Raw genomic sequence first — 26,820 nt, forward strand, 5'->3', positions numbered from 1 at the left:
AGGCAGAAGCTGGTGGGTATGAACTACATTTTTTAGCCCCTCTCTCAATTGCTGAATAATACATCAGTTGGAGATTTGGGAAAGCATAGGCATGGGATGCCCGGTAGTGCTGAAACAGAGACAACATACAAACCAAGGAATTGTGACCAGTAGAGCATCATCCAGTGCTGAAACATAACAGTGGTCACAGGCTCAGAGAAAATAAGCATCCTGCTTGGAATTTCTGAAAGGATAGGAATAATGAAAGTCAGACCACAAAGAATGGAATAAATTCTAAGCCTTCAATTAGAAGTTACTATTATATGCAACAAGCATCAAGAACTTTCATGGAACCATGACCTCGGCTAACAGACAAAATAAGAAATTGATCATGAGGTAGTCAATATATCTGAACTCTTAGGCAGAAAATTTAAAGTAATTGTTTTAGGAAAGCTCAAGAAACTAAGAAAACCGAAACAATTCAGCACTTTATTAGACAAATGTAACAGAGATTGCAGTAATTAAAAAAAAAACAAATTCTTGAGCTTAAAAGTATAGCAAATAAAATGGAAAATATGATAGAAGGCATTGATAGCAGAATAGATCAAACAGAAAAAAGAATCAAGTGAGACTGAAAACAGGTAATTTGAAAACGCACAATTGGATGAGGAGAAGAGGAAAATGAATAAAGGAATAAGGAAAGATTACAGGGATGTTGGGGCAGCATTAAAAGATCAAATGTTTAGATTATGGAGGTATAAGAAGGACTTGAGAACTTAAGGAGTAGAAAATTATCCAAGAAGATAATAACAAAATTTTCCAAACGTAGAAAAGCATATAAATGTCCAGGTACGTCAAAAGCTACCAGTCATGTTCAATTAAACCAAGTCTACTCCAAGACACTTTATAATCAAGTTCTCAAATGCTAAAGAAAAAATTATTCTCAAAGCAGCAACAGAAAACAAACAAATACACATAAAAGCATTAAAATTCATGTAACAGACTTCTCAGTAGAAACCTTAAGGGTCATGAAGGACTGGGATGAGATATTCAGCATTGAAGCAAGAAGCACTGCTGACCAAGACTACTCTATGCAGCAAAGATATTCTTTAGAAATTAAAGGAATGAAGACATTCCCAGATAAACAAAAATGAGGCGATTTATCACCATCAGATATTTCCTATAGGAAATGCTGAAGAGAATTTTTCAAACTGAAAGAAAGAATGATAATGAGTAAGAAGAAAAGATTGAATGTTATAAAACTCACTTGTAAGGGTAACTGCACAGGTAACTTGAGATTGTTTAGTCCAGTTGTTGGGACACCTGTGTCCCACATCATATTTCTTGGATTTGATTCTCACTACATCTCCTGACTCTATCTTCTTATTCATGCGGTTCCTCAGTGGCAACAGTCATGACCCAAGTGATAGGGCTCTTACCACCCACACGGGAAATCTGAACTGCATTATCATCTCCTGCTTTTGGCCTTTGCCTAGCCCCAGCAATAGAGAGTGTCTAAGGAGTGAGCCTGTAGGTAGCAGCCCTCTATATCCCTATGTCTCAAAATAAAAAAATTAGTGTAGTATTGCAAACATTATGCATAAACAATTTATATTCCTAGTATAAAAACAAAAAAGAATGAAGAACAAAAATTGATCATCTTAATAACTCCAGAAAAGTTCTTGATCTAATTCAAAATACCTTCATAATGAAAACTCTAAATTAGGTATAGAAGAAATATATTTCAACATAGTAAAGGCCACATATAAAAAGCTCACAGCTAAAATTATACTGAATGTGGAAAAACTGAAAGCTTTCTAAGATCTAGAACATGAAAAAGAAAATCACCTTTACCAGTTTTATTAAATATATTACTGAAAGTCCAAGCTATAGCAAGCAGGCAGAGATGGAAATAAAGGATATCCAAATTGGAAAGGAGAAATTAATTTGTCTCTTATTACAGATGAAATGGTCTTATATATAGATAAACCCAAAGATTCCACCAAAACATGATCACAACCAATAAATGAATTTAGCAAAGTTGCAGGATACAAAATCAACATAAAAAATCATCAGTGTTTTCATAAACCAACAGTGAATTATTTGAAAAAGAAATCAAGAAAGCAATCATATTTAAAATGGCTTCAAAAAAGAAAGACTTAGGAATAAGTTTAACTGAAGAGTTGAAAGAGCTCTACAAGGAACAGCATAAAAGGAATGAAGGAAATTGAAGAAGACAAGAAAAAAGGAAAGATATCTTTTCTTCATGGCTTATAGCTAGGAACTTGGGCTACTAGTAATAGTATCATCATAATTTGGGTTTTAGTTTGTGAGTGAGATCAGATGACAAAATAAACTCATTTATCTGTTCACTTATGTACATTTCTTGGTATGCATATTGTATTTTAGTAAAATGTTAAAAAAGAAAAATAAACTTTGTTAAAATGTCCATGCTACCCAAAGAAATCTACAACAGTGCCCTGGCTGAGACAGCAGGCACCATTTCCAACAAACGTAACAGCTGTACCAGCATGTGGCTGTGCACCCAGCAACTAGCTGTGAGATGCCCGAGTGGCTAGGAGGATTTACAGGGGACTGGGCACCCACATAGGATTGTGAGGTGCACCCAGCCTCCAAGCATGTCACAGGCTCTGGGGCTCAGGCTGCCTGAGTGGAGTACCCACAGGTAGGTGGCTCTGGGAACATCTCTGCTTCTATGCAGATGGGATGGACTGGAAGGGTGAAGGTGATCCTTGGGGCCCTGGGACTGTGGGAGTCTTGTGTGCTGGGACTGTGGAAACACTGTGGCTATGTGGGAAGATACAAGGTGTGGCTCTGTAGGCAGCTCTACAGGCTCAGTGATCCTTGATTGCCTGGGGTGGGTCATGGCAGTGGGATATGTCCTCACACTGAGGACTGCACAAATCTTTTGTGTAGTTCTTGTGGCAGCATGGATGAATATTGCACCCACTGGGGCTAACACCTGGCATTGGTTGCCTTGGAGGCGAGGAGGTTGAGGATAAGACTATGCCAACAGAGCTGATCAAACTCTCCACTTTGAAAATAAATAAAAAAAAAACTTGGGTGTCACCTTGTTACGCACCCACTGGCACATACCTCTGGGTATTCACTGAGAGAGCAGAAACTTCACTAAGCCACAGAGGCATAGTCCAAAGATAAAAGGCATCAGAGGGGGAAAAAAACCCAAGTATATCCACAAATGCCTAAAAATAAATGCAGAAATTCAAGAAACAAGAATAAGGAAGACAACATGACACCCCTAAAGGAACACAGCAGCACTTCAATACTAGAATGTGACGATGAAGAGATTGATGAAATGCCAGAAGCAAGATTCAAAAGCTTAATCATAGAATTACTCAAAGGCAATCACAAGCAAATCCACGAATTAAAGAAATCTATACATGAGATGAATGAAAATTTTTCCCATTAAATTGAGATTTTTAAACAGAAACCAAAATGAAAGATTAGGAATGAAGAATTCAATAGATCAAATAAATAATGCAGTGGAAAGACTTAATAACAAACTCAGTGAGGCAGAAGAAAGAATATCTGAGTTAGAAGACAAATCTCTGGAAATGTTACAGTCAGAACAAAAAAAAAAAAAAAAGAAGAAACTAGAAAAATTAAAGCAGTGTTGGAGATTTATGGGATGATATCAACTAACCCAACATACAGCTCTTAGGAGTTCCTGAAGGCATGGAAAGAGAGAATGGATTAGAAGGCCAATCCAGTGAAATAATTACAAAAAACTTCCCCAATGTGGAGAAAGAAAGGGACATCCAAGTATAGGCAGCACAAATAAATCATAATAGATGTGACCAGAAAAGATCTTTACCACAACACATTGAAGTCTGTAGTAACACATAAAGAAAAGATTCTAAAATGTGCATGAGAGAAATGTCAGATTACTTTCAGAGGATCTCCAAGTATACTCACAGCTGAGTCTACTTAATGACTTCTCATTAAAACCCTACAGGCTAGGACAGAATGGCAAGCTATAGTCAAGTCTTAAGAGAATAAGACTGTCAACCCAGAACATTGTACCCTGCAAAGGTCTCATTTATGAAAGAAGGTGAAATAAAGACATTCCACAACAAATAGAAATTGAAAGAATTTGTTGACACTCAATCCAGCCTTACAAAAGAGGCTTAAGGATGTGCTACCCACAGAAACACAAAAACATAGTCATAACTATGAAAGAATGTGAATGCAGAAAAATTCCCAATAAAATTGCAAAAGAAGTACAAAGTAAACAATAGACTATTTACAGAAAAATGGCAGGGCCCAGTCATTACTTATCAATAGTAACCTTCAGGGGCCAGAGCTATGGTGTAGCACGTTAAAGCCTTGGCCTCCAGTACCAGCATCCTATATGGGTGCCTGTTCGACTCCTGGTTGCTCTACTTCCAATCCAGCTCCCTGCAATTGTGATTGGGAAAGCAGCAGAGGATGGCCCAAGTGTTTGGGCCTCTGTACCTATGTGGGAGACCCAGAAGAAGCTCCTGGCTTCTGACTTCAGATCAGCCCAGCACCAGCTATTGTGGCCATTTGGGGAGTAAACCAGTGGATGGAAGACCTTTCTCTGTCTTTACTTCTCCTTGTAACTCTGCCTTTCAAATAAATAAAATAAATCTTTAAAAAAAGTAGTAACCTTGAATGTAAATAGCCTCAACTCTCAAGTTAAAACATACAGACTGGCTAAATGGATTAAAAAACAAGACCCATCTGTTTGCTGCCTACAAGAAACACATCTCACCAATAATGATACATGCAGACTAAAAGTGAAAGGATGGAAAAAGGTATTCCATGTTAACAGATACCAAAAAAGATCAGGTGTAGCCAAAATAAACTTTAACACAAAAACTTTTAAATGAGACAAAGAAAGGTATTATATAATGATTAAGGGATCAATTCATCAGGAAGATATGACTATAACAAAGGCATATGCACCCAATTACAGGGCACCTGGCTATTTAAAAGAAATGTTAATGATTCTAATGGGAAACATAGACACCAATACAGTAGCAATAGGAGACTTCAGTACTCCACTTTCACCAGTGGACAGATCAACCAGATAGGAAATAAGCAAAAAAAAAAAAAAAAAAAAGCAGAGTTAATTGACATGATAGACCAAATGGACCCAATGGATATCTACAGAACTTTTCAGCCTACAGTTGCAGAACACATATTCTTATCACCAGTGCATGGAACTTTCTCTAGGATAGACCACATGCTAGGCCGTAAAGCAAGTCTCAGCAAATTCAAAAAAATCGAAATCATACCATGCATCTTCTCTGACTACAATGGAATGAAGTGGAAATGAACAACTCAAAAAACTCTAGATTGTATGCAAACACATGGAAACTGAACCACATGCTCCAGAATGAACAGTGGGTCATAGAAGAAATCAAAAGAGAAATCAAAAAATTTCTGGAAACAAATGAAGATGACAATACAACATTTTAAAACAGCAAAAGTAGGGTTAAGAGAGAGGCTTACAGCAATTGGTGCCTACATCAAGAAATTAAAAAGATACAAAATAAATGAGCTATCAATGCAGCTCAAGGACCTAGAAAATAATAAATCAAACACAAAAATAGTAGGAAAACAGACATAACTTAAATTAGAGAAGAAATAAACAAAATTGAAATGAATAATACAAAAGATCAGTGAAACAAAGAGTTGGTTTTCTGAAAAAAAAATTATCATAGCATTGGCTCAACTAACCACAAGAAAAGAGAGAGAGAGAGAGAGAGAAAGAGAGAGAGAGAGAATCAAATCTATAAAATCAGAGGTGAAAAAAGGAAAAGTAACAACTTTCCCTGCTAATGGGTATGGAAAGCAGTGGAAGATGGCTAAAATGTCTGGGCCCCAGCCACAGACGTGCGAAGCCCAGATGAAGCAACTGGCTCTTGGCCTTGGCCTTACCTAATAATAGTTGTTGCGGCCATTTGGGGAGTGAACCAGCAGAGGGAAGATCCTCTCTCTCTCTCTCTCTCTCTCTCTCTCTCTCAACTCCTTCAAAATGAATAAATAAATCTTAAAGAACAAAACAGACATAGACCAGTAGAATAGAATAGAGAATCTAGAAATTAAGCTATACATCTACAGACAACTAATCTTCCTCACTGATACTAAGAACATGCTTTGGACAATAGACAGCCTTCAATAAATGATTCTGGGCAAATTGGATATTCACATGCAAAAGGATGAAACTAGACCCCTACCTCTCATCATGTACCAAAATAAATTCAAAATAGATTAAAGACTAGAGAAACAATTTTTGGACATTGGATAAACCCTAAAATATTTTTTGCATAAAACCTGAAAAGCACAGGGAAAAAGAGCAAATGCAGACAAATGGGATTACATTAAACTAAAAAGATTCTGCTCAGAAAAGGAAACCATGAACAAAGAGACAACTTATAGATAAAATGTTTGCATACTGTAAGCTGGAAGGAGTTAATAATCATAATGTGTAAGAATCTCAAACATCTTTACATCAAAAAAAAAATCCAATTAAGCCCGGATAATAGACCTAAGTAGACATTTTTGAAGTGACATCTGCATTCCTGTGTTTATTAAAGAGCTATTTACAGTAGCCAAGAAATGGAAACAACCTAAGTGTACACTGAATTATGAATTGATAAAGAAAATGTGACACATGTATATAAAAGAATACTCTTCAGTCATGATAAAGGATGAAATTCTGTCATTTTCAACAACATGGGTGGAACTATAGTCATTATTTTAAATGAAATAAGCTAGGCATGGAATTACAAATACCACCTGATCTCACTCATGTGAAATCTAAGAAAGTTGGTCTCATAGAAGTTGAAAGCAGAAGAGTGGTAATCAATGGCTGGGGAGAATAAGCAAAGATGGGGAAAAGGCTGGCCAACTGGTATTAAGTTACAGGTATAATTGGGAGAAATACATGCTGGTGTTCTGCACAATAGGGTAACTAAAGGTAATGGTAAATACTAAAATATTCTTTAACACCAGAAGAAGGGATTTTGAATATTTTCACCAGAAAAACATAATTTAGAGGACCTGTTTACTCTGACTTGAACATTAACTCAGAGAATACAAGTACTGAAAAAATCACATGGTATCCCATAAATATATACAATTTTTATGTGTCCATTAAAAATAAAATTTTAAAATGAGATATAGTAGCTTAAGGTACATGGTAAATGTGAAGAACCCCAAAATAATTCTCTGGAGATTCTGATGCATTGTCTGGATCTTTCTTTCATGTTCAAGAATCACTTTGTTACTATCCAAAGATCATTGTTGTTATTGTTTTTTAAAAACATTTATTATTTGAAAGGCAGTGTGACAGAAGGAGGGAAGTTGTTGTTAACATTCATTTACTTTCCAATAAAGAGTGTTCTGTTACCATAATGTTTACAGGGACTATAAATCACAAAATAAAGTTAAATAAAATTTCTCATTAGGGAAAAAAGCTGTCTACTTTCAGATAAATTTTATCATTAAGCATACAGTACGCACACATTATAATTTTTTAAAAAAGTTCCATGTGGTTTAATTTCTGTTTTTATGAAGATAATCTTCTAAAGTGAATTTTGTGGTTTTATTTTAACTGTAATCCACCCATGTTTATTCTCAGTTTAAAGTATTCACATCCATGTTTATGCTTCTTTCTTAATGTGAGAGATTCACCTTTCACTGATTTGAGTAGGAGGGTATGGCGCATATACTGAAAGGATGCTGTATCATATTGAAAGACATAATGATGAGGAGTATTTAATAAAATGTAGAAGTTAAGGAAAGTTACTGGGTCTGTGGGATGTCTACTGGTTTGATGAAGGCAATCTAATCTTGTTCTCAGATCAAGGATTTGCTGTATTTGAACTACAAGCAAATTCAATAAGAGCTTCAATCTTGTGACAATTCATAACTCTCGTGTTGGATTAATACTTGTACATGAAGCAAACAAGTTTATCAAGCATGTTGAGGGGAGGAAAAGTGTTTCACAGATACCAATTATTCATGACTCAATACCTAGAATTTGTTTATTGAACAAGAGCATAAGCAGAGATTCAGAACATCTTGTGATTAAAAATAAGAACACAGGAGAAAGAAGGTGATATATTTGTTCAGAGCATCTGGGATGATAATATGGTTTCCACAAAAGGTATAATCCTATTTAACTCAGAACTACCCCATTTGTCACACTTGTTAAATATTGTCACATCTTCCTAAGATAGATGGAAACAGAAACTTGTTAAAATGGATAGTCTACTCCTACTATTTCCTTTTGTATATGTATCATAAATATATATATTATATATATAAAATACTCAAAAGAATTATGAATTGTTCAAGAATATCTGTTTCTGGTTATACCATATGTTTGTGTTGGAATTTTGTTCTTGTTTAGGTGTAATGAAGAGTGACCCCAAGGTGCTTTCACATGCTCTCCAATGGTAATGTTCACTGCCATCCTGAATCAATTGAAAAACAATTGAGTGTGTGTAATTCAGCCTGATGGACCCCAAAGTCTGATGTAGCACACTGAGAGAAAGAGTGTCAATTTTTCAGGGGGAAAAAATTAGTAAAGCTCATGAAACCAATGCTGTCATTTATTAGCTTAAATTAGGATTTATAAATGAGAGAAGAACTGAAATATTAGAGTCTGTATTGTTACAGGGACCTTTCCTGGTTTTTAGGTTACATGAGAAGTTGTCACCAATTAAAAGAAATAATACTTATTATTTTGCAAATTACTGTCACAGTGTGTACAAGTTCTTGTGATCATCATGTTCTTCTCAAATAGAAACTAAATGGGAAAATAAGCCTTAAACATAAGGTTGCTGGCTGAATTTAGAATAAGAAATAGAAGAATTAGAAGGATTAAGTTCCTAGTCACCCGAGGAATAGATAGCCTAATGGGCCCACATCCCTACTGCACCTGAAACTCAAAGTCTATTAGTCATACCTGCATCCAGCACACAACACAGATGTCCATGGCTGTGACACTGAGCATACTCACTTAGAGATGGCCAAGGTTTTCTCTCCCCTATTCAGTGGTAATATTTGTCTCTGTAAGTCTTTATTTGTATTAAATTCAGATTGCATATCTTTAGCAGTGAATAATGCTCTGGTAATGGTAGAATATTTCAGGCCATATAGTCATTCTATTTAAAGAGTCTTTATCTTCAACTTGATCTATTCCAGTTTAACTCTGAGAGCTATTTCTCATTCCATTATTAGTAAGATATCATGACTCTTTCATATTATGTTGATGTACAGGAAAAAATTTAAAAACCTCATTAATTAATGTCTTATTTATATTATTTTAAACTCAAATATATTTCAGTGTATCTAATTGCTTTATTTTCAAAACACAGACACCTTTTTGTAATAAACAACCTCATCTAACACTCTCAGAAAATGGCATTTCTTTTTTGTGATTTTTTTCCTTTGTTTTAATTTATTACTGTTTGACATGCAGTGATACTGATATAACCCTGTCTACAGCCCCTGGGCCGCAGGTGAGTTTGACCTGCCAGTAAAATACGATACATGGAGTGGACACCAAAACACATGCATCCGTGGCTTAAGGTATGTGATTCCAAATTGTGGCTGCAACAGGACTTCCATGAAAGGAAAAGAAAAACAAATATTATGTGTTCACAAATTCATAATTTATTTTTAAACAATTAATATTGCCTGGGGTATTACGTAAGCTGTCAATGGCTATCTTTTAGACTCACTATAAATAAAATTCATATTTTTTCTGGAGCTAGTATGTACTTGATTCCATTAAAGCTTTCAGAGCGTCATCCCAACCTAATACTGTCATCTTCTACCTTGCTAGCATACCACTGTGCACCTGAACTTTTCTTAATTTTGATATAAGCTTTATCCAAGCATTTGATTTTGGGTTGGAGATTTCATGAGAAACACCACTCCCCCCTCCATTCTGCAAAGCAAACATCACTAACTAATGATAGCAGTGTTCCTTTTAACTAGACCTGGGCTGAGTCTAAATGAATCCTTAACAATGTGTCTCCAGGTAAGGAGAGCTGATTCTAAAAGTTGGAATTGATGTGACAGAAGCAGCTAGTTTTGTATTCCTTTTATCTTTTAGTACTGATATTATTTGCAGTAGTTATCTGAAAATAATTGTCTACTGAAGTTTTCTTAGTCAAGGAAAAACAGTTTTGTGAAGCATTTTTCATCTGTTATTTCCTAAGAATCTTTTCATTAAGAGAAATAAAGTTGTGAAAAATTATTGACTAAGGCCTGAAAAGTAATTCAAAATCTAGTTTAGTTAAAAAAAATCTAGTTTAAAACTGTTTAAGTTTAAAAATATTTGTTGTTTTAAAACATTTCCTCTTATATACATTCAGAACTTTTGCTCAGTTAGTACAAATTAGTGTCCAAGATTAACACAAGCTTTTGTATAAGATTCTTAAATTAAGAAAATAATTTGTTTTTAATAAAAATGTAATTTTTCTAAAATCACAAAATGGGTGAAATTCTTAATATAAATGCATTATGTGTGGATGATCTAATTTTGAGTTTTTTCCACATTAAAAGAAACTCATTTGGTTAGAAAGGTTTTTTTTTTTTTTTTTTTTTTTTGACAGGCAGAGTGGACAGTGAGACAGAGACAGAGAGAAAGGTCTTCCTTTGCCGTTGGTTCACCCTCCAATGGCCGCCGTGCTGCAGCCTGCGCACCGCACTGATCCAATGGCAGGAGCCAGGAGCCAGGTGCTTTTCCTGGTCTCCCATGGGGTGCAGGGCCCAAGGACTTGGGCCATTCTCCACTGCACTCCCTGGCCACAGCAGAGAGCTGGCCTGGAAGAGGGGCAACCGGGACAGAATCCGGTGCCCCAACCGGGACTAGAACCCGGTGTGCTGGCGCCACAAGGCGGAGGATTAGCTTAGTGAGCCGCGGCACCAGCCTTGGTTAGAAAGTTCTAAAATAATATCACCAGGGACTCCTTAAGTACAAATACAACCAATTGCCTGAAGGAACCCATCAGATGACTGTTCATATTCTATGATGTAAAACACCATCATTTTAGAAGTTACAGATTAAACGGTCTTTATAAATTATTGGTTAAAGTGTTAGTATTTTCTGAGTATTTTAAGAGTCTTTAATTCATAATCTGGCCTTAGTTTAACCCCACTTGCCTATGTAGCATTACTGGCTGAACTGAAAACAAAAAAACAAAAAAACAAAAAAACAAGTAAGCCATATGAAGAGACCCAGAAAAGTGAAGGGAATCAGAATACTTCTGCTATATAAATCAGAATTAGTTATATTTTTGGAGTCTTGAGGTTGATAAACTTTCAAGAAGCCAAACACCAGTCCATTCCAAAAATACAGATGTAGATTTTACCCAAGGATGTTACCCTTAGTTCATCATATGAATTACCCTTACTTTTATCTCATTTTCTAAGAGCTAAAAAATAGATACACTTTTTGAATACAAGTAGATGATGAAAAATATCTGCACTTTTATTTGCAGGATCTATAGAATGAAGTACTTTAAATTTTATTTTGTTTATCTGTATCTTGTCCCACTTTTACAGAAATGGAAGTTTTTTTCACATTTGGACATAATTACCTCTTTTCATCTTAGACACGGCGAATGCTTATAGCAAACACATATTTCCTGATAAACCTAGTTTTCCTTTTTGTATTAGCGATTTTCAGAAGTGAAATAAAATCTATTTTCCTTATCTAGCTTATTTCAATAATTTCTTATTTCACTACATAATTTTATAATACTTGTCCCAAGTAGAAATGTGCGCAAATGTCTCTCATGGAACTGACAAACATGGATCAACAAGTAGAAGAGGAAGAGCAGTAGCCCTTTCCACAGGGCTGCTCTGCCTCAGCCTCTAACCTAGCAAGAGAAGATCAAACAGGATTTAAGAAAAATGATTATAGTTGCTTATCCGATTCCTCTCCATTTTACTTACAACGTATTAAGCGTTTTGCTTATACTTTAAATAGCAAGAGAAAGAAGAACAGAGGTAGTAGTTGGCCAACTGAAAAAAAAAAAAAGTCTCCAGTGGAGACAGGAGAGTTTTATAGGTGAAAAAATTTATTATTAATAAAAGCAAGATTTGTAAATTCTGGTCACTTTCTAATGTAGAAGAGATCTGCTGGAACACTTCCTAGTTCCGCCATAAGTTCTCACATCACTTTTACATGTGGAGTTAGTTTGTTCCTATTCCTAGATGTGGTTCCATTTTGTCTTTTACTACTGTTTTAGAAATAGAACATTTATTGCTTCTCTGTCAAGGTAGTTATCACCTACTTTGCCATTTTTTATTATTTGGAGGATGACTCCCAAGTACTTACTGGGTTGAGGACCACAGTGAAGAAAAGCTCACCGCCTTGAATACTCTTGTCCAGCTCCTTAGGACCTCCTGGATATTCTTTGTAGAAAATTGTGTGAGTAAAAAGCCCACAGGTCTGTCTTGGAAGAACCTAAAGGAAAAATCACCAAGTAAGGACCACGTTCCTTTCAACCAATTCAGTTGGGGAAATTTATTTTTTTTCTCATAAAAGATGATGTACAAACTGTTGTCATTATTCAACTCAAGCTATGGCCTGGAAAATCCTTCAAACTCTAGGAAACAGAGAGTGATATTGATATAAAAGGAACATTTTTTAAAAAGATTTATTTATTTACTTGAAAGAGTTACACAGAGAGAGAAGAGGAAGAGAGAGAGAGAGAGAGAGGCCTTCTATCCGATGGTTCACTCCCTAATTGGCCCCAACGGCCCGAGCTGTGCTGATCCGAAGCCAGGAGCCAAGAGCCTCTTCCAGGTCTCCCACGCGTGTGCAGGGGCCCAAGGACTTGGACTATGTTCTGCTGCTTTCCCAGGCCATAGCAATGAGCTGGATGGGAAGTGGAGTAGCCGGGTCTCGCTTGAACCAGTGTCCATATGGGATGCTGGCGCTTCGGGCCAGGGCGTTAACCCGCTGTGCCACAGCGCCAGCCTAAGGAACATATTTCTACTTCAGGTGATATTGATATAGAAGAATGTTGAAGAAATATTTTGAAACTGAATTAGGCTCTGAAATATTTTAAGGACTCTTAACTTTTCACATTATTTTAAAGGCAGACATCCACACACAGAAATATATAGAGAGATAAATATATATATGTATATATATATAGAGAGAGAGAGAGAGAGAGAGAGAGAGAGAACACAGAGAGAAAGAGAGACAGAATCTTCATCCACTGGTTCACTCCCCAAATGCCTGCAAAAACTAGCACTGAGACAGGCCAAAATCAGGATCCCAAAATTCAATCTGGGTCTCTCACATGAGGGTCAGTGACCCGAGTCCACCTGCTGCTTCCCAGGGTGCACATTAGCAGGAAGGTGGATTAGAAGCAGGACCAGGACTGAGGCCAAGATTCGAACTAAGCACTCCAATATGGAATGTGGGCATCCCAAGCAATGTCAACTTCCCATCCCCCACTCATTCTCAATCTCCAAATCAGTTTTTTTTTCTTTTAAATTTATTTGACAGGTAGAGTTATAGACAGTGAGAGAGAGAGAGACAGAGAGAAAGGTCTTCCTTCCACTTTCACTCCCCAAATGGCCTCTACGGCCGGGGCTGCGCAGATCCGAAGCCAGGAGCCAGGTGCTTCCTCCTGGTCTCCCATGTGCGTGCAGGGGCCCAAGCACCTGGGCCATCCTCCACTGCCTTCCCAGCCACAGCAGAGAACTGGACAGGAAGAGGAGCAACCAGGACTAGAATTCGGCTCCCATATGGCATGCCGGCACCGCAGGTGCAGGATTAACTAAGTGAGCCACAGCGCCAGTTCCCAAATCAGTTCTTAAGAAATAAAAAAAATGAGACTTTAAAAATATTGAAGTTGTGATACATTATACTTCTAGTAAGCAAAAGTTTAAAGAATACTTTCTCCAAATTCCACAAATGCATTAGAATATGAAGTCAATTACTAACAACATGCTTCTTAAGAAATGAAATTTTAAACTAATGCAAATATTTGAGACACATATCACAGCATCTACTCTAGTTGGAAAGACTACTGCAGGCTGTAGCAATTGCTCAAAATTCTAAGTGTAAGTCTGCTAGTTCCAAATAAAGAAAGAGATCATCCATTCGATTAGCAACTTTTAAAACGTGTAACAGAAAATGAGAAAAGGTGAGGCAGGTATTTCACATAGTGGTCAAGGTACCACTTGGGATGACCACATCCCATACTTAATGGCTTGGATTCGAGTCCTGACTCGACTACAGATTCCTGTTTCCTGCCATTCTGCACCCTTGGAGTCATCAGGTAAACATGGGTCACTGTTACCCATTTGAGTTCCTGGCTCCTGGTTTCAGCCTGTCCCAACACTAGCTTTTGTGGGCATTTGGAGAGAGAACCACTGGATGAGACATCACTGTCTATCTCTCTGCCTTTCAAAATAAACAAATAAATAAAAAATAAAAATCAGAACTTAGTAAAAGGTCATCTTTTTTATCCTTTATATAGGAAAGTCATTATTTGCTTTAATAATTCACATTCGTCATAAGCACACTCCTACAGCTTTTATGGCAAAATATTGGTGCAAACACAAAAGGTATAAACTGAAACTGTGCAAGATGTTACAGTCTTCAGGTAAATCCTATGTAATCACTTTATGATGACTTGCATTTTGTCACTATACACTTGAAATAGCAGAAATATAATGAATAGACTTTGGAGAGCTCCACATTTGACAGCATCTTACACAGGCAAGCCTGCTTATTGTCCTAAGCAAATTGATCTTTGTTTATATTGTTTTGGATATGAAAGCACATTTGGGCTAGTAAAATGTTTTGAAGATATTACTGTTCAGGACTTTCCATCTTTGCAACCCTCTACAAATATATTTGTTCTTTTTTCTTTAGCAAGAATGTGTATTGTAATAAAATTTAATCTAGTCACTGGAAAGTTTCATTAGAAAACCCAATTCTCAGTTTAATCAAAACAGCATACGTTGCTGTGTAAGTCAAAACTCTATATATTCTATTAATTTTAGTAAATTGGTAAAAGTTATAAAGCCTTAGGAGAAATTTTATCTTGAAATTGTTAAAAGAATTTCAGTTTAAAGCAGAGTATCAGCTCCAGTGATGTCTATGTTTAAAAGCATTATACATTCTTATTTTGCTATGCACAAAGTCAAAGATAAAAAAGAGCTAAATACAAGGAAATTCTAACTGAATTAAATACATTGCCTAACAATTCTTAGAAATGTCAATTCCTGGAAATTAAAGCTTTATTCTAAATTCTGAATTCTACGTCAGTTCACATGGAAGAACACATGTATTTTACTTTTTAAGGATTTAAGATATATCAAGGTAAGGAGAGATAGCAAATGCTAAACAATAAAGTGCCCATATGTAATAAAAATTCTAGGTTGATGTAGATTTTAAAAGTGTGTGACTCTAAATCACTTTTTTAAAAAATATTTATTTTATTTATTTGAAAGTCAGAGTTACACAGAGAGAGGAGAGGTAGAGAGGTCTTCCATCCGTTGGTTCACTCCCCAGATGGCCACAATGGCCGGAGCTGCGCCAATCCGAAGCCAGGAGCCAGGAGCTTCTTTTGGGTCTCCCACATGAGTGCAGGGGCCCAAGGACTTGGGCCATCTTATACTGCAATCCCAGGCCATAACAGAGAGCTGGATCGGAAGAGGAGCGGCTGGGACTAGAACCGGAGCCCATATGGGATGCTGGCGCTTCAGGCCAGGGCTTTAACCCATTGTGCCACAGCGCTGGCCCCTCTAAATCACTTTTAATATTCAATTAGAGTATCTCAAAGGGAAAATTAAGGCATATATTAAAAGCCATCATTGATTTACCTAGATGATTCTATGCAACACAAAACAGTAAAAGGAAATTTTAGTTTTGTCTGTCGTAAATTATTTGAATTAGAACATAGTGAACAGGAAGTGCCAGCTATACCCTCAGCTCTGAGGAAGACTACCTATGCTGAGAGTATAAGCACTACCCTGAGCTTGAGGAAAGCCAGTAGGTCATTACAGAAGGTTGAGGAGACAAGTTAATGGATCATACTCCACAGCCTTGATCTTTAAATGCTTTGCTATAAGATGCTGAATGTGTTTCCTGAAACAGTTCCATATTCCTTAGTGAAGTAATAAGAGATAGTTTTAGGTATTCTGCAATGGACTCTCTCGAGACTTGATTCTGAAAGTGTGACATTATCAAATTCAAACTTTGGAACACTGATGAACTCCTAGAAGCCTTATAGTTACTGACAGTAACTGAGAGTTGGCTATAAAGGCCATGGCCAGCAAGAATCCTGGTCAATGGAAAGTGAAGCTAATATAAGGTAGCTAAGGCCTCAATCAGGCACAACTGCCAACAAATGCTCCTGGGAGCTACCAATAAAGATCACCTATGGGGCTTCCAGCAGGAGTAATGAAAGTCTCTACAAATGGGCATCTTAATTAGAAACACTAAGGAGGTAGTCAGAGTGTGTAGTCTAACTGCCTAGAGGTCTCTGGCTCTCTACAGAGAATCGCATTTAACAACCAGGAATTAAAATAAAGAGTCCTGGGATATACCAAAGTGCTTAACATTCAATTATTTAAGATATAGGACTTCATACTGAAGAACAAAGTGGATAGAAATAGGTAAAGTGTAGCCAGAAAGTAATTCAGGTGGAAAGAATGGCAATGGCATAGGAACAACTCAGTGTACACTACAGGGAAATAAATAGAAAGGAAGACTTAGTCCAGATTGGTTTTCAGGTCCCTGAAGAGCATATTAAAGGGTGTGGAAACAACTAGAACTAATCAAGGTTAGGGAGGCAAAGATGAAGGCAGCATTTGGGAAGATTAAGAGGTTGGCACTATCTGTAGGATGGATTGTTGTGGGAGAGGGAGAGTAGATTGAAGCTGTACACAGACAAACTGGAACCAGCTTCATAGCACATGAAAGTCAAGGGAATGAATTAAGATTGTACCTGTAAGAAAGGAATTAAAAAGATGCTATAGAGGAATTCTTCATGGGATTTAGGAACAGATTAGAAGTGACTTCTCAGTGTGATGTTCAAATTACAGATCTCAATTAGGCATAGCAGGATCAATAACTAGTTTGACGGAAAGAGAATGAGTTTCATTTTAGGTTTTAAAAGCTTGATTGTTGAATAGAGGATTAAAAAAACCAAGTTCCTTCATTTCATGTAGCAAATACGGGCAGATCTGAAGTTCTCTTCTCAATTCCTTTCTTTTTCTTTGCATTCTCTGGGTAGGAGGTCATATTGGCTTCTGTGGTCTCAATTTGAATATCTATTTATATGGCACCCAACCCTGTCCTTTCTCTTGTAATGCACAATTAATTGCTTGCTGAGCATTTCCCACTTGGAAATTCTCATCCAAGGGCTCATAAATCAAATATAGATGGTTTCCATGAACTGCTGCAAATGTAGAACCATAAAGACAGCTCTATCAAAACAAAAGTCTGTATTACCTGTAAGATCCATGCATTTATAATACAAGTAAAGTATTTTTCTGAAGAAGTGAAAAACGAACATATCTTAAGGGACATGTCTAAGCATATTTTCTGGCAATGCAGAGAGAAACAGAAACAAAAGAGAACACTGAATAAAGCCTTCACTATTAAAACTACCGATGATTTTAAGGCAGGGGAGGAAGGAATGCTTTTACATTTTAATAGAACTCAGGTCTTCTAAATTCTCTCTGGTCAGAAGGCTGTCTCCTTGAGACACACTAAGTTCATTTTCAGTTCAGAGGAAGGGCAGACTGGGTTAAAATGTGGCCGTTAGTCTAGCATTTCCAACAGTTTTTATTGAGGGTAAAGTGAAGATGGAGTTGATCCAAGTTAAATGTCATTATCCACTTAATTTTTGCAGACACTGGAAAAGCATCTGAATAGAAGTCAATTTCACCTATTTGTGGAGGGTAGCCATCTATTAAAATATATCAGTTTAACAGAGTTAGGGTGGCTAATCACATAGTGCTTTTCGTGAAGTTTGATTGTTTTATTAGAGAAAAAAATTAGAATTTAATGACTTTGTGTAGTGTAACCAAGTATCATGTGGTAACATTTTGACAATATACATTTGCCACCAGTGTATAAATACAAAATAAAACAAAAGAAGCTCTGGAGAGAAACAGGGAAAATGATTCAATTAACATTCTCTGTTATTGTTATTCTATATTATCATGTTAATAATTATGCAGGATTTCACATTTGGCTTCTGGCTGCATATAGCTGAGTTTTTTTCAGACTGGCATAGGAAGAAGAAAAATGGCTTTATTGGCTTATCCAACGGCAGCACAGTTTACCAAGAGAGCTGGTATGAGTTTTACCTACTAAATAATTTGAAGAAATGAAGGTTTCTAAAAATTATGTGCAAATCTGATGAAACGTTTTCTCAGTATTTTACCATCAGTTCCTGCTTACCAAGCAGTAGTGTGAGTTTAAAAAAGCATTTTCCTAGTTGTTTTTGAATAACTGAAAAGAAATGACTTTAATTAAAGTATCCGTTGCTTAGATATGACAAATATGCTTCCTGCAGCTTGGAGCTCTTATAGTCACACTTTTAACACTTTGCTCTTCTCTTGTTCTTTCTTAAAATGAGGAATGTAAATCTGGAAGAATTAACTGTACCCTATGCATACCGGAGAAAGCTCACCATGATGTTTTTGTGGATGAAGCCCCGCCGGTATCTGGCTGGTTTCAGATGTGGGTATTCTTCAGTGCTGGTGATTTTAATATTCCAAACTTTCTTCCAGGCCTCATAAAGCTGAACATGTACAGGGTAGACACCTGAATGGTGAGGTGCCACTGCGTAGCCCATATCAGTAGGGATGCCATGCTCCTAAGATAAAGCAAACATTAATTGAAAGTGGAAAGACTGATCATGATTCTATTTTTACCCCAGAATTTTCAATACTATTAATCCATTTGTTTAAACACAGACATACTTACTGCATGAAGAACTTAAAGTGATAAACACGAAGATGTCTGGATCACTCCACCAGTATTAGTGTTGATACATTTGTGTTTGAGAGGGGATGGGACAGGTCTGCGATTCTAACAAACCATTAAAAGTATCTACATTCAGGGATCACATAAACAAGAATAGTGTCTGCAAATACTAGCTGATAGAATAAAAAAGGGAGAGAACGATCCAACATGGGAAGTGAGATACACAGCAGACCCATAGAATGGCAGATGTCCTAAACAGCACTCTGACCTCATAATCAGCCCTTAAGGCATTCGGATCTGGCTGAAATGCCCATGAGAGTATTTCAGGCATGGAAAGCCAAGACACTCTGGGAAAAAAAAAAACAACCCTAAATGAAAGATCTCCACGAGTGAGATCCCAGTGGAAAGAATGGGTCATCAAAGAAGGAGGTACCTTTCTCTGAAGGGAGGAGAGAACTTCCACTTTGACCATGGCCTTGTCTAAAAATGATCAGAGTCAGTGAACTCAGGGGGCTTCCATAGCCTTGGCAGCTCATGACAAGAGCCTAGGGTGATTACTGATGCCAAAAACAAGAGTGTCAATTTGTTAAGTCAACAACAGGAGTCACTGTGCACTTACTCCTCATGTAGGATCTCTGTCCTTAGTGTGCTGTACATTGAGATTTAATGCTATAACTAGTACTCAAACAGTATTTTACACTTTATGTTTCTGTGTGGGAGCAAACTGTTGAAATCTTTACTTAATGTATGCTAAACTGATCTTCTGTATATAAAGAGAATCGAAAATGAATCTTGATGTGAATGGAAGGGGAGAGGGAGTGGATAAGGGGAGGGTTGCGGGTTGGAGGGACGTTATGGGGGGGAAGCCATTGTAATCCATAAGCTGTTCTTTGGAAATTTATATTCATTAAATAAAAGTGGAAAAAAAAAAGTATCTACATTCAGCATGTTCTTATTAGTCGCCTGTTTTTTGTATGACTCACAATTTTTTTTCCAGTCCATCTTTTAGTTTTATTTTGAAAAATTTCTGACATTATGGAACTAAACTGAAATGTATTAATATGCTACTCTTTTTGTTTGTTTGTTTGTTTTGACAGACAGAGTGGACAGTGAGAGAGAGAGAGAGACAGAGAGAAAGGTCTTCCTTTGCCGTTGGTTCACCCTCCAATGGCCACCACGGCCGGCGCGCTACGGCCAGCGCATCGTGCTGATCTGAAGCCAGGAGCCAGATGCTTCTCCTGGTCTCCCATGCGGGTGCAGGGCCCAAGGACTTGGGCCATCCTCCACTGCATTCCCGGGCCATAGCAGAGAGCTGGCCTGGAAGAGGGGCAACCGGGACAGAATCCGGCGCCCCTACCAGGACTAGAACCAGGTGTGCCGGCGCCACAAGGCGAAGGATTAGCCTAGGGAGCCGCGGCGCCAGCCATTATGCCACTCTTAACACTTCGATGGAAAATAGAAAAATTCCTGAATGGCTCACAATTTCCACAGGTGGTACAAACAACATTCAGCATATCCCACAAAATAAAACCAATATTTGTTAGAGGTATGATGAACTGTCTCAGGTTTACCAGGGCTACTGAAAGGATTTTATTATGCTGTTGCATAGTTTCGACCAATTCTATCGGTTCCCCAGCATGTGTGCCAGTAATAGGCAATGTCCCCTGCCTTGGGAGAAGCATGCTCTTTTGATTGGAAAATGGGGTAAAATTCTACAGAACAATTTTCTTGAGTTGCAATTCTTATGGTAAACATAAAAAGCATTAAAAAACCTAAAAACTCTGGGAACTTAGTTGATCAGAAATCAAACTTTTATACATAAAATGAATCCTGTTTAAAAAGTTTAAAAATACATACAGACATGCACAAACACCCACACACAGTTCCACAATGCTTCTTCTATTCAGTTGGTCCTGTTCAGGTTCTGTCAATTTCAGAAATAAATCTATGTGAAATTTGGCTTTTGGAGAGCATTTATGACAACCTTGTATAACTGTGGTTGATTTTCCTCACTTAACATGGCCCATTAATCCTGATGCAGTCTCTGGGAAATAAAGGAAAACTGTAGAGGCACAATAGATAAAATGTGTTTTAGAAAAACATGGCTTATGTGGCTAGCATGTATTTTTTTCTACTGAGTGACTTTTGAAATTTTTCCATTTATATTTTCAATTGCTTGATAGTCTTCAAAAGTTCCCCTCAAATTAGGCTTTCTTTGAATTAGTTATGGCTTTCTTCAAGCCAAAGAGCAATTTCACATACAAAGAACCATAGTATCAGGCTGCTAACTGGACTGAATTATAGAACTATGTTACAAATAGATACAAAAAAGACAGGAAAAGGTGTGGCTAGCTTTGTTTTCCAACCTAATTACTAGCAGAAGGGAAGGAAATAGGTGAACTACTTGGGCACTGAAGGATAATAGGCTGAAAATTACAGGCCATTACCATTTATATTCCTCTACATGGCATAAAAAGTCTCAAAATTTAGTCCCAACCAGTTAGAATGAGGTTGGAGATGATTCTACACCTTCTATCAGCATTCAGCCCTTGTTCCAATTTCTTATGATTTCCTTCCTATCTTGGCTGTACACTATACATACTGTTCTCCTCCACTGGGAATGTAAACTCTGGTCATTGTCCAAAATTCAGTTTAATCAACTACAGTTCAAGATGCTAGAAATAGGAATCATCCCATTGCTGCTCTGGGAAAGAATGGATGGTATCAGAAATGGTGCAGATTGTAACTGTGTTTCTGAAGGGTTACAGGGAAAGACTTCATTTTATCTATATCCTTTGTAAAAATTATCAAAAGTACACAATTAATATACCACTTAGCTCCACTAAAAATTGGGTTAAAATATCTCATTTTCTTTCTTTTTAACTGGTTTCTAGAAACTCAAACTGAAGTTTTTACAGCTAAGAATATCAACACACAATTTGTGTTGGAAAGGATAAGTGAAGTATAAATCTAGACTGGTGTAAGAATAGGTGTGTTACTCTTTCTGACTCTTTTTGTCTCTATTTCTCTCACAAGTAAATAAATTAATACGAGAGGTCAGGCATTTGGCCAATTGGTTAAGACACTGGTTGAGATGCCTGTGTTCCACTGCCCCACATAGGTTGGAGTAGATGGATTGGATTTCCAGCTCTGGCTCCTGATTATAGCTTCCTGTTTTGCCGACCTGAGAAGCAGGAGATAATGGCTTTAGCAATTGGGTCCCTACCACCTATGTGAGAGAAATGAATGAGTTCCTGGCTCCAGTCCTAGTCCAACCTAGTTGCTGTGGGCATTTTGCATGTGAACCAGTGGATGGAAGCTCTCTATCTGCATTTCTTTCTTTTATTTGTCTCTCCAAATCTGAAAGAAAAAGAAAGGAAGGAAGGAAAGAAGGAAGAAAAGAAAGGAAAAAAGAAAGATAGGGACCAGACGAAAAAGATAGTGACAAGATGAAAAAAAATAAATTTCAGGTGCCGGCTCACTTGGTTAATCCTCTGCCTGGGGCGCCAACATCTCATATAGGAGCTGGTTCTAGTCCCGGTTGCTCCTCTTCCAGACCAGCTCTCTGCTGTGGCCTGGGAGGGCAATGGAGGGTGGCCCAAGTGCTAGGGACCCTGAACCCACAAGGGAGACCAGGAGGAAGAACCTGGCTCCTGGCTCCAGATCAGTGGAGCGCCGGCCGTGGCGGCCATTTGGGGAGTGAACCAGTGGAAGGAAGACCTTTCTCTCTGTCTCTCTCACTGTCTATAACTCTACCTGTCAAATAAAAATAAATAAATTAATTAATTAATTAATTTCAATTACAGACTTTGAAATAAAATAAAATGAACAATCTCAGATTAACAATTTTTTGAAGAGTATGGGGAAGAACAAAGGTGAAATTCATAATGACCTCTGAGCTACTTCATAAAATTCAAATGCTGTTCCTGAAAATTTGTAAGAAATTATGCTGATCAAAAACTCAAGGTAGTTTTTAAATGTTTGAAAATAAACAATTGTGTTCTCAGGAACCCCATGTAATAAACAGATGATCTAACACAGAGGTGACATTTTCCTTATGTAGGATTGTTCAACAATATTTGGCAATTAATGTATATGCAGTTTATATTTTTCTTTCTAGCTTTTAACAATAAAGAAACATTGAAACTGTGTAGTTTTACCTCTTGTTTGTGTGTTCATGGCACAGTGGTAGAAAACTCTATTGGAGTCAGACATAGCATGACATTTCACCCTCCTATTTATCACCACCGTAGGTTTAAGCCTCATGTCCCGTTTTCTACATTGCTGACAGAAAAGTACTCCACTCAAATGGAAAAGTATTTGGTGCAGTTCCTGAAACATGATACACATGCAATGACTGTTGTTTATTACTCTTATCATTACTATTTTACCTCCATTGTTTTCCTGTGTTACGATCCTAGTACTCACTATAATGTAGAAAGTATGAAACTCCTGGGCCACACTTTTTTCACCAAAAAACATACGTTATTTTTTCTACTACCACTGTATGTATATTTCAGGATTCTCACTCCTGAGGCTTCCACGGTAAACCATGACTTCTACCCCTCTACTCCGTCCTGGGCCTGCTTCCTTCAGATCTGTCCAAACACCAAAACCACTTCCATGTAGTTCTAGTCTGGGAATCACTGAGCATTAGTAGGAGATCTCTTTAAATCAGTTTTAAATACAAGCAACATTAGTTTGTCCCTAAATTTGCACTTAGTATCAGAGATAACACCTGAAATCTTAGTGAAAAGAAAAGTCTGGGCTAAGATTACACATAGTACATTCTAGAAGGCAGATTGTGATGTTTTAGGTTTATCCATAATACTAGATTTGCAGCTGACTACTCTGTCTTCAAATTTGAGAAAAAACCCATACTACTTTGTAATAAGAAGCAGAAAGCCTAAAACAGTTGACATGGTAGCTTTAAATTTAAATTAGTCTTTCCATTGATCCGTGATTGAAAGTAACATCTTAGATCCAGGAACTTTGTAGTTTATCTCAAGATTTTATTAGTGAGGGGTATGAACTGAAAAGACTAAGGAATATGGCTATGTTACTATGAGCTATAAGTTAAACAGAACACAGATGGAATTATTTAGTTTCAAAAGTGGGTTCATGGTCTCCATGTCTTATCCCAACCAGTTCATTTTTTCCCTATGGTTCTATCATATCATTAAATGTCACTGTCAATAATCAATTCAAGAGGTCGGCGCTGTGGCACAGCAGGTAAAGCCACCGCCTGCACTGTCAGCATCCATGTGTGTGCTGGTTCGAGTCCTGGCTGCTCCACTTCCGATCCAGCTCTCTGCTATGGTCTGGGAAGGCAGTGGAGGACAGCCCAAGTCTCTGGGCCCCTGCTCCCACATGGGAGACCCGGAGGAACCTCCTGGCTCCTGGTTCGGATCAGCTCAGCTCCAGCCTTTGCGGCCGATGGGGAGTGAGCCAGAGGATGGAAGAGCTCTCTCTCTCTCTCTTTCTCTGCCTCTCCTCTCTCTGTGTAACTCTGACCTTCAAATAAATAAATAAATAAATAAATCTTTAAAAAAATAATAACCAATTCAAGCCTGATGCTGTACCAAAAAAGACAGATATTAATATTAATGCCTCCTGGTTTCCTCACTCTTTGCCAAATTCTGTCCAATATCATGTCTTATCAGTTCTACATCCAGTATACATCTTAAATCTATCCACTTATCTCCAATTATGTCACCATCATCACGCTATTTCAATCCATATCTTATCCAATGGCCTTCTGGCATAGGCTCCTAATATTCTACCCATTTCCTCTCTTGCCTCCTTTCAATCTGTATCCTACAGAGGAGCCAAATATACATTTAAATGACATAAAATCATCATGTGACTTCCCACTCAAAATCTTCCCATGGTTTCCTCTTGACTAAAATTACAAAATTCTTCACATAATCACAAGCTCTGCATCATATAATCCTTGCTTCTCTACCCTCATTTTGCATCGCCCTCCACCATTCATAATATTATAGTCACATTAACTATTTCCTGAAACTCACCAAATGCTTCTCCACAGCAGTATCCCCTTATATGTGGTTTTTTCAGCCATGAATGGTCCTACTCCAACCCTTCACCTGGATAAATCTGACCCTTCCTTTTAGATTATATATATATATATGTGCATATATATATATATATCTCTTAAGAGGTGCTTTTTCCCACAAGTCCCAATGTAAATGAAGTGTTCATTAGGCCTTCTCTTAGTAGTTTTCATTCATTTTTCAGCAGTTTGCAAATATTTATTTGCATAATTATTTACTTAATGTATCTGTTCCACATTAAGCAGCAAACTCTGCCAAGTCTGAGTGCTGTTTTACTACTGCTATACATCCGATGTCTTGCCAATAGCAAGAGCCTGACAAATATTAGTGAACAAGTATGGAAAGTGATTCTGACCATCTAGCTCTCATTCTGATGAGCACTTTCTCAATTATCTCAAACTGTCATTTCATCTGAAGAATGGACACATAGTAACTCAAAAGGAAATTTTAATATTTATACAAGCATTTTAAAACACTTTTGAGGCTAGAGCTAAGATTCCAGTACAAAACAGACATATTTATTTGTTGTTATCAATTTATATATTTAATTTACAGAATATTAAAAATTAAGATTTTCCTAAATTACACATCCCAATAAAGAATATGAAGATAATGTAATTTTATTGAGGAAAAAAATGGTGCTGTTGTTCTTAGAAAAATTCCCCCAAAAATTAAGGAAAAAAAGAAAAACAATCAAACTTCAGGTAATTGAGAAACATAATTAACTTCATTACTGAAGAAACCATTATTCAGTACTATCTTTGATAATATTTCTTTATTTAAACCTTTGCTAGTAATTAAGAATGGTACTTTACTTTTAATGTTTGTCTTTGTTTCAATCTTTCTAAACAGAAGAACCTTTTTAATTTCCATTAATGACTAAAAGATCCATTGCTTATTACCATATTTCACAGATTAGCAAGTATGCAAACTAATGTAATTAAAATAACCCACAATAATAGGAAATGAAACAGACATTTTGCACTCTACAGAAAAAATCTAAAACTTCATTACAACATAATTTGAAACACTTCTAAATGCTTCCCTGCAGTTCATTTTGGTTGGAACATTTTGTTTCCTCAGTATATCAAAGCTCATGCTTTGGTTAAAGATCTCATAGTAGTGAGAGTTTACATAGGGTTAGTACAAAACTTCCATCTAAATTTAATGGTATATTTTGGAGTTGTTTCCAGAAAAATTAATTTTTACATTTACTTATCTAATTTATTTGTGTGTGTGTGTGTGTGAGAGAGAGAGAGAGAGAGAGAGAGAGACAGAGACAGAGAAAGGAGAGAGATGCTTTCCATCCACTGGTCCACTCCCAAATGCCCACAACTAACATGGATGGACCAGTCTCAAGCCAAGAGCTCATAACTCAATCTGTGTCATCCACATAGGTGGCAGAGACCTAATTACTTGAGCTATCACTTGCTGCCTCCCAGGGTGCTCAGTAGCTGGAAAGTGGAATCAGGAGTGGAGCTAGGACTCCAATCCAGGCAATTCAGTATGGGATGTGGGGGTACCAAATGATATCTCAACCATTGGCCCCTAGAAAAAAATTCTTTTTGCTTTTGATTTTTAAAATGACTTCCTTAAGAACTGTGACCACTAGAGATACTATATCCTAAATAAAAGAATACATTTCCCAGATGATTGGAACATCTTAGGAAAATGAAATTAAAACCTTTTAATATAAAAGGCACACACACATAATCACATATATATATTTAAAAATAGGAAAAAATCAATTTATGAAACTATTTC

General features: G+C 37.0%; 1 protein-coding gene across 2 annotated transcripts in view; it reads right to left on the minus strand.

The window, feature by feature from the left end:
• Nucleotides 1-26,820, minus strand: part of LOC100350425 (bifunctional heparan sulfate N-deacetylase/N-sulfotransferase 3) — a 186,251-nt gene that overhangs the window by 73,992 nt on the left and 85,439 nt on the right. For both annotated transcript variants that reach the window (XM_051820057.2, XM_051820058.2), the window contains exons 5-6: nucleotides 18,687-18,872; nucleotides 12,353-12,481 (exon numbers count right to left, since the gene is read on the minus strand). In XM_051820057.2, coding sequence (XP_051676017.1) covers nucleotides 12,353-12,481; nucleotides 18,687-18,872 — 315 coding nt within the window. The remainder of the gene's footprint in view (nucleotides 1-12,352; nucleotides 12,482-18,686; nucleotides 18,873-26,820) is intronic.

Source organism: Oryctolagus cuniculus, chromosome 8 (genome assembly GCF_964237555.1).
Source record: "Oryctolagus cuniculus chromosome 8, mOryCun1.1, whole genome shotgun sequence".
Taxonomy (NCBI): Eukaryota; Metazoa; Chordata; class Mammalia; order Lagomorpha; family Leporidae; genus Oryctolagus; species Oryctolagus cuniculus.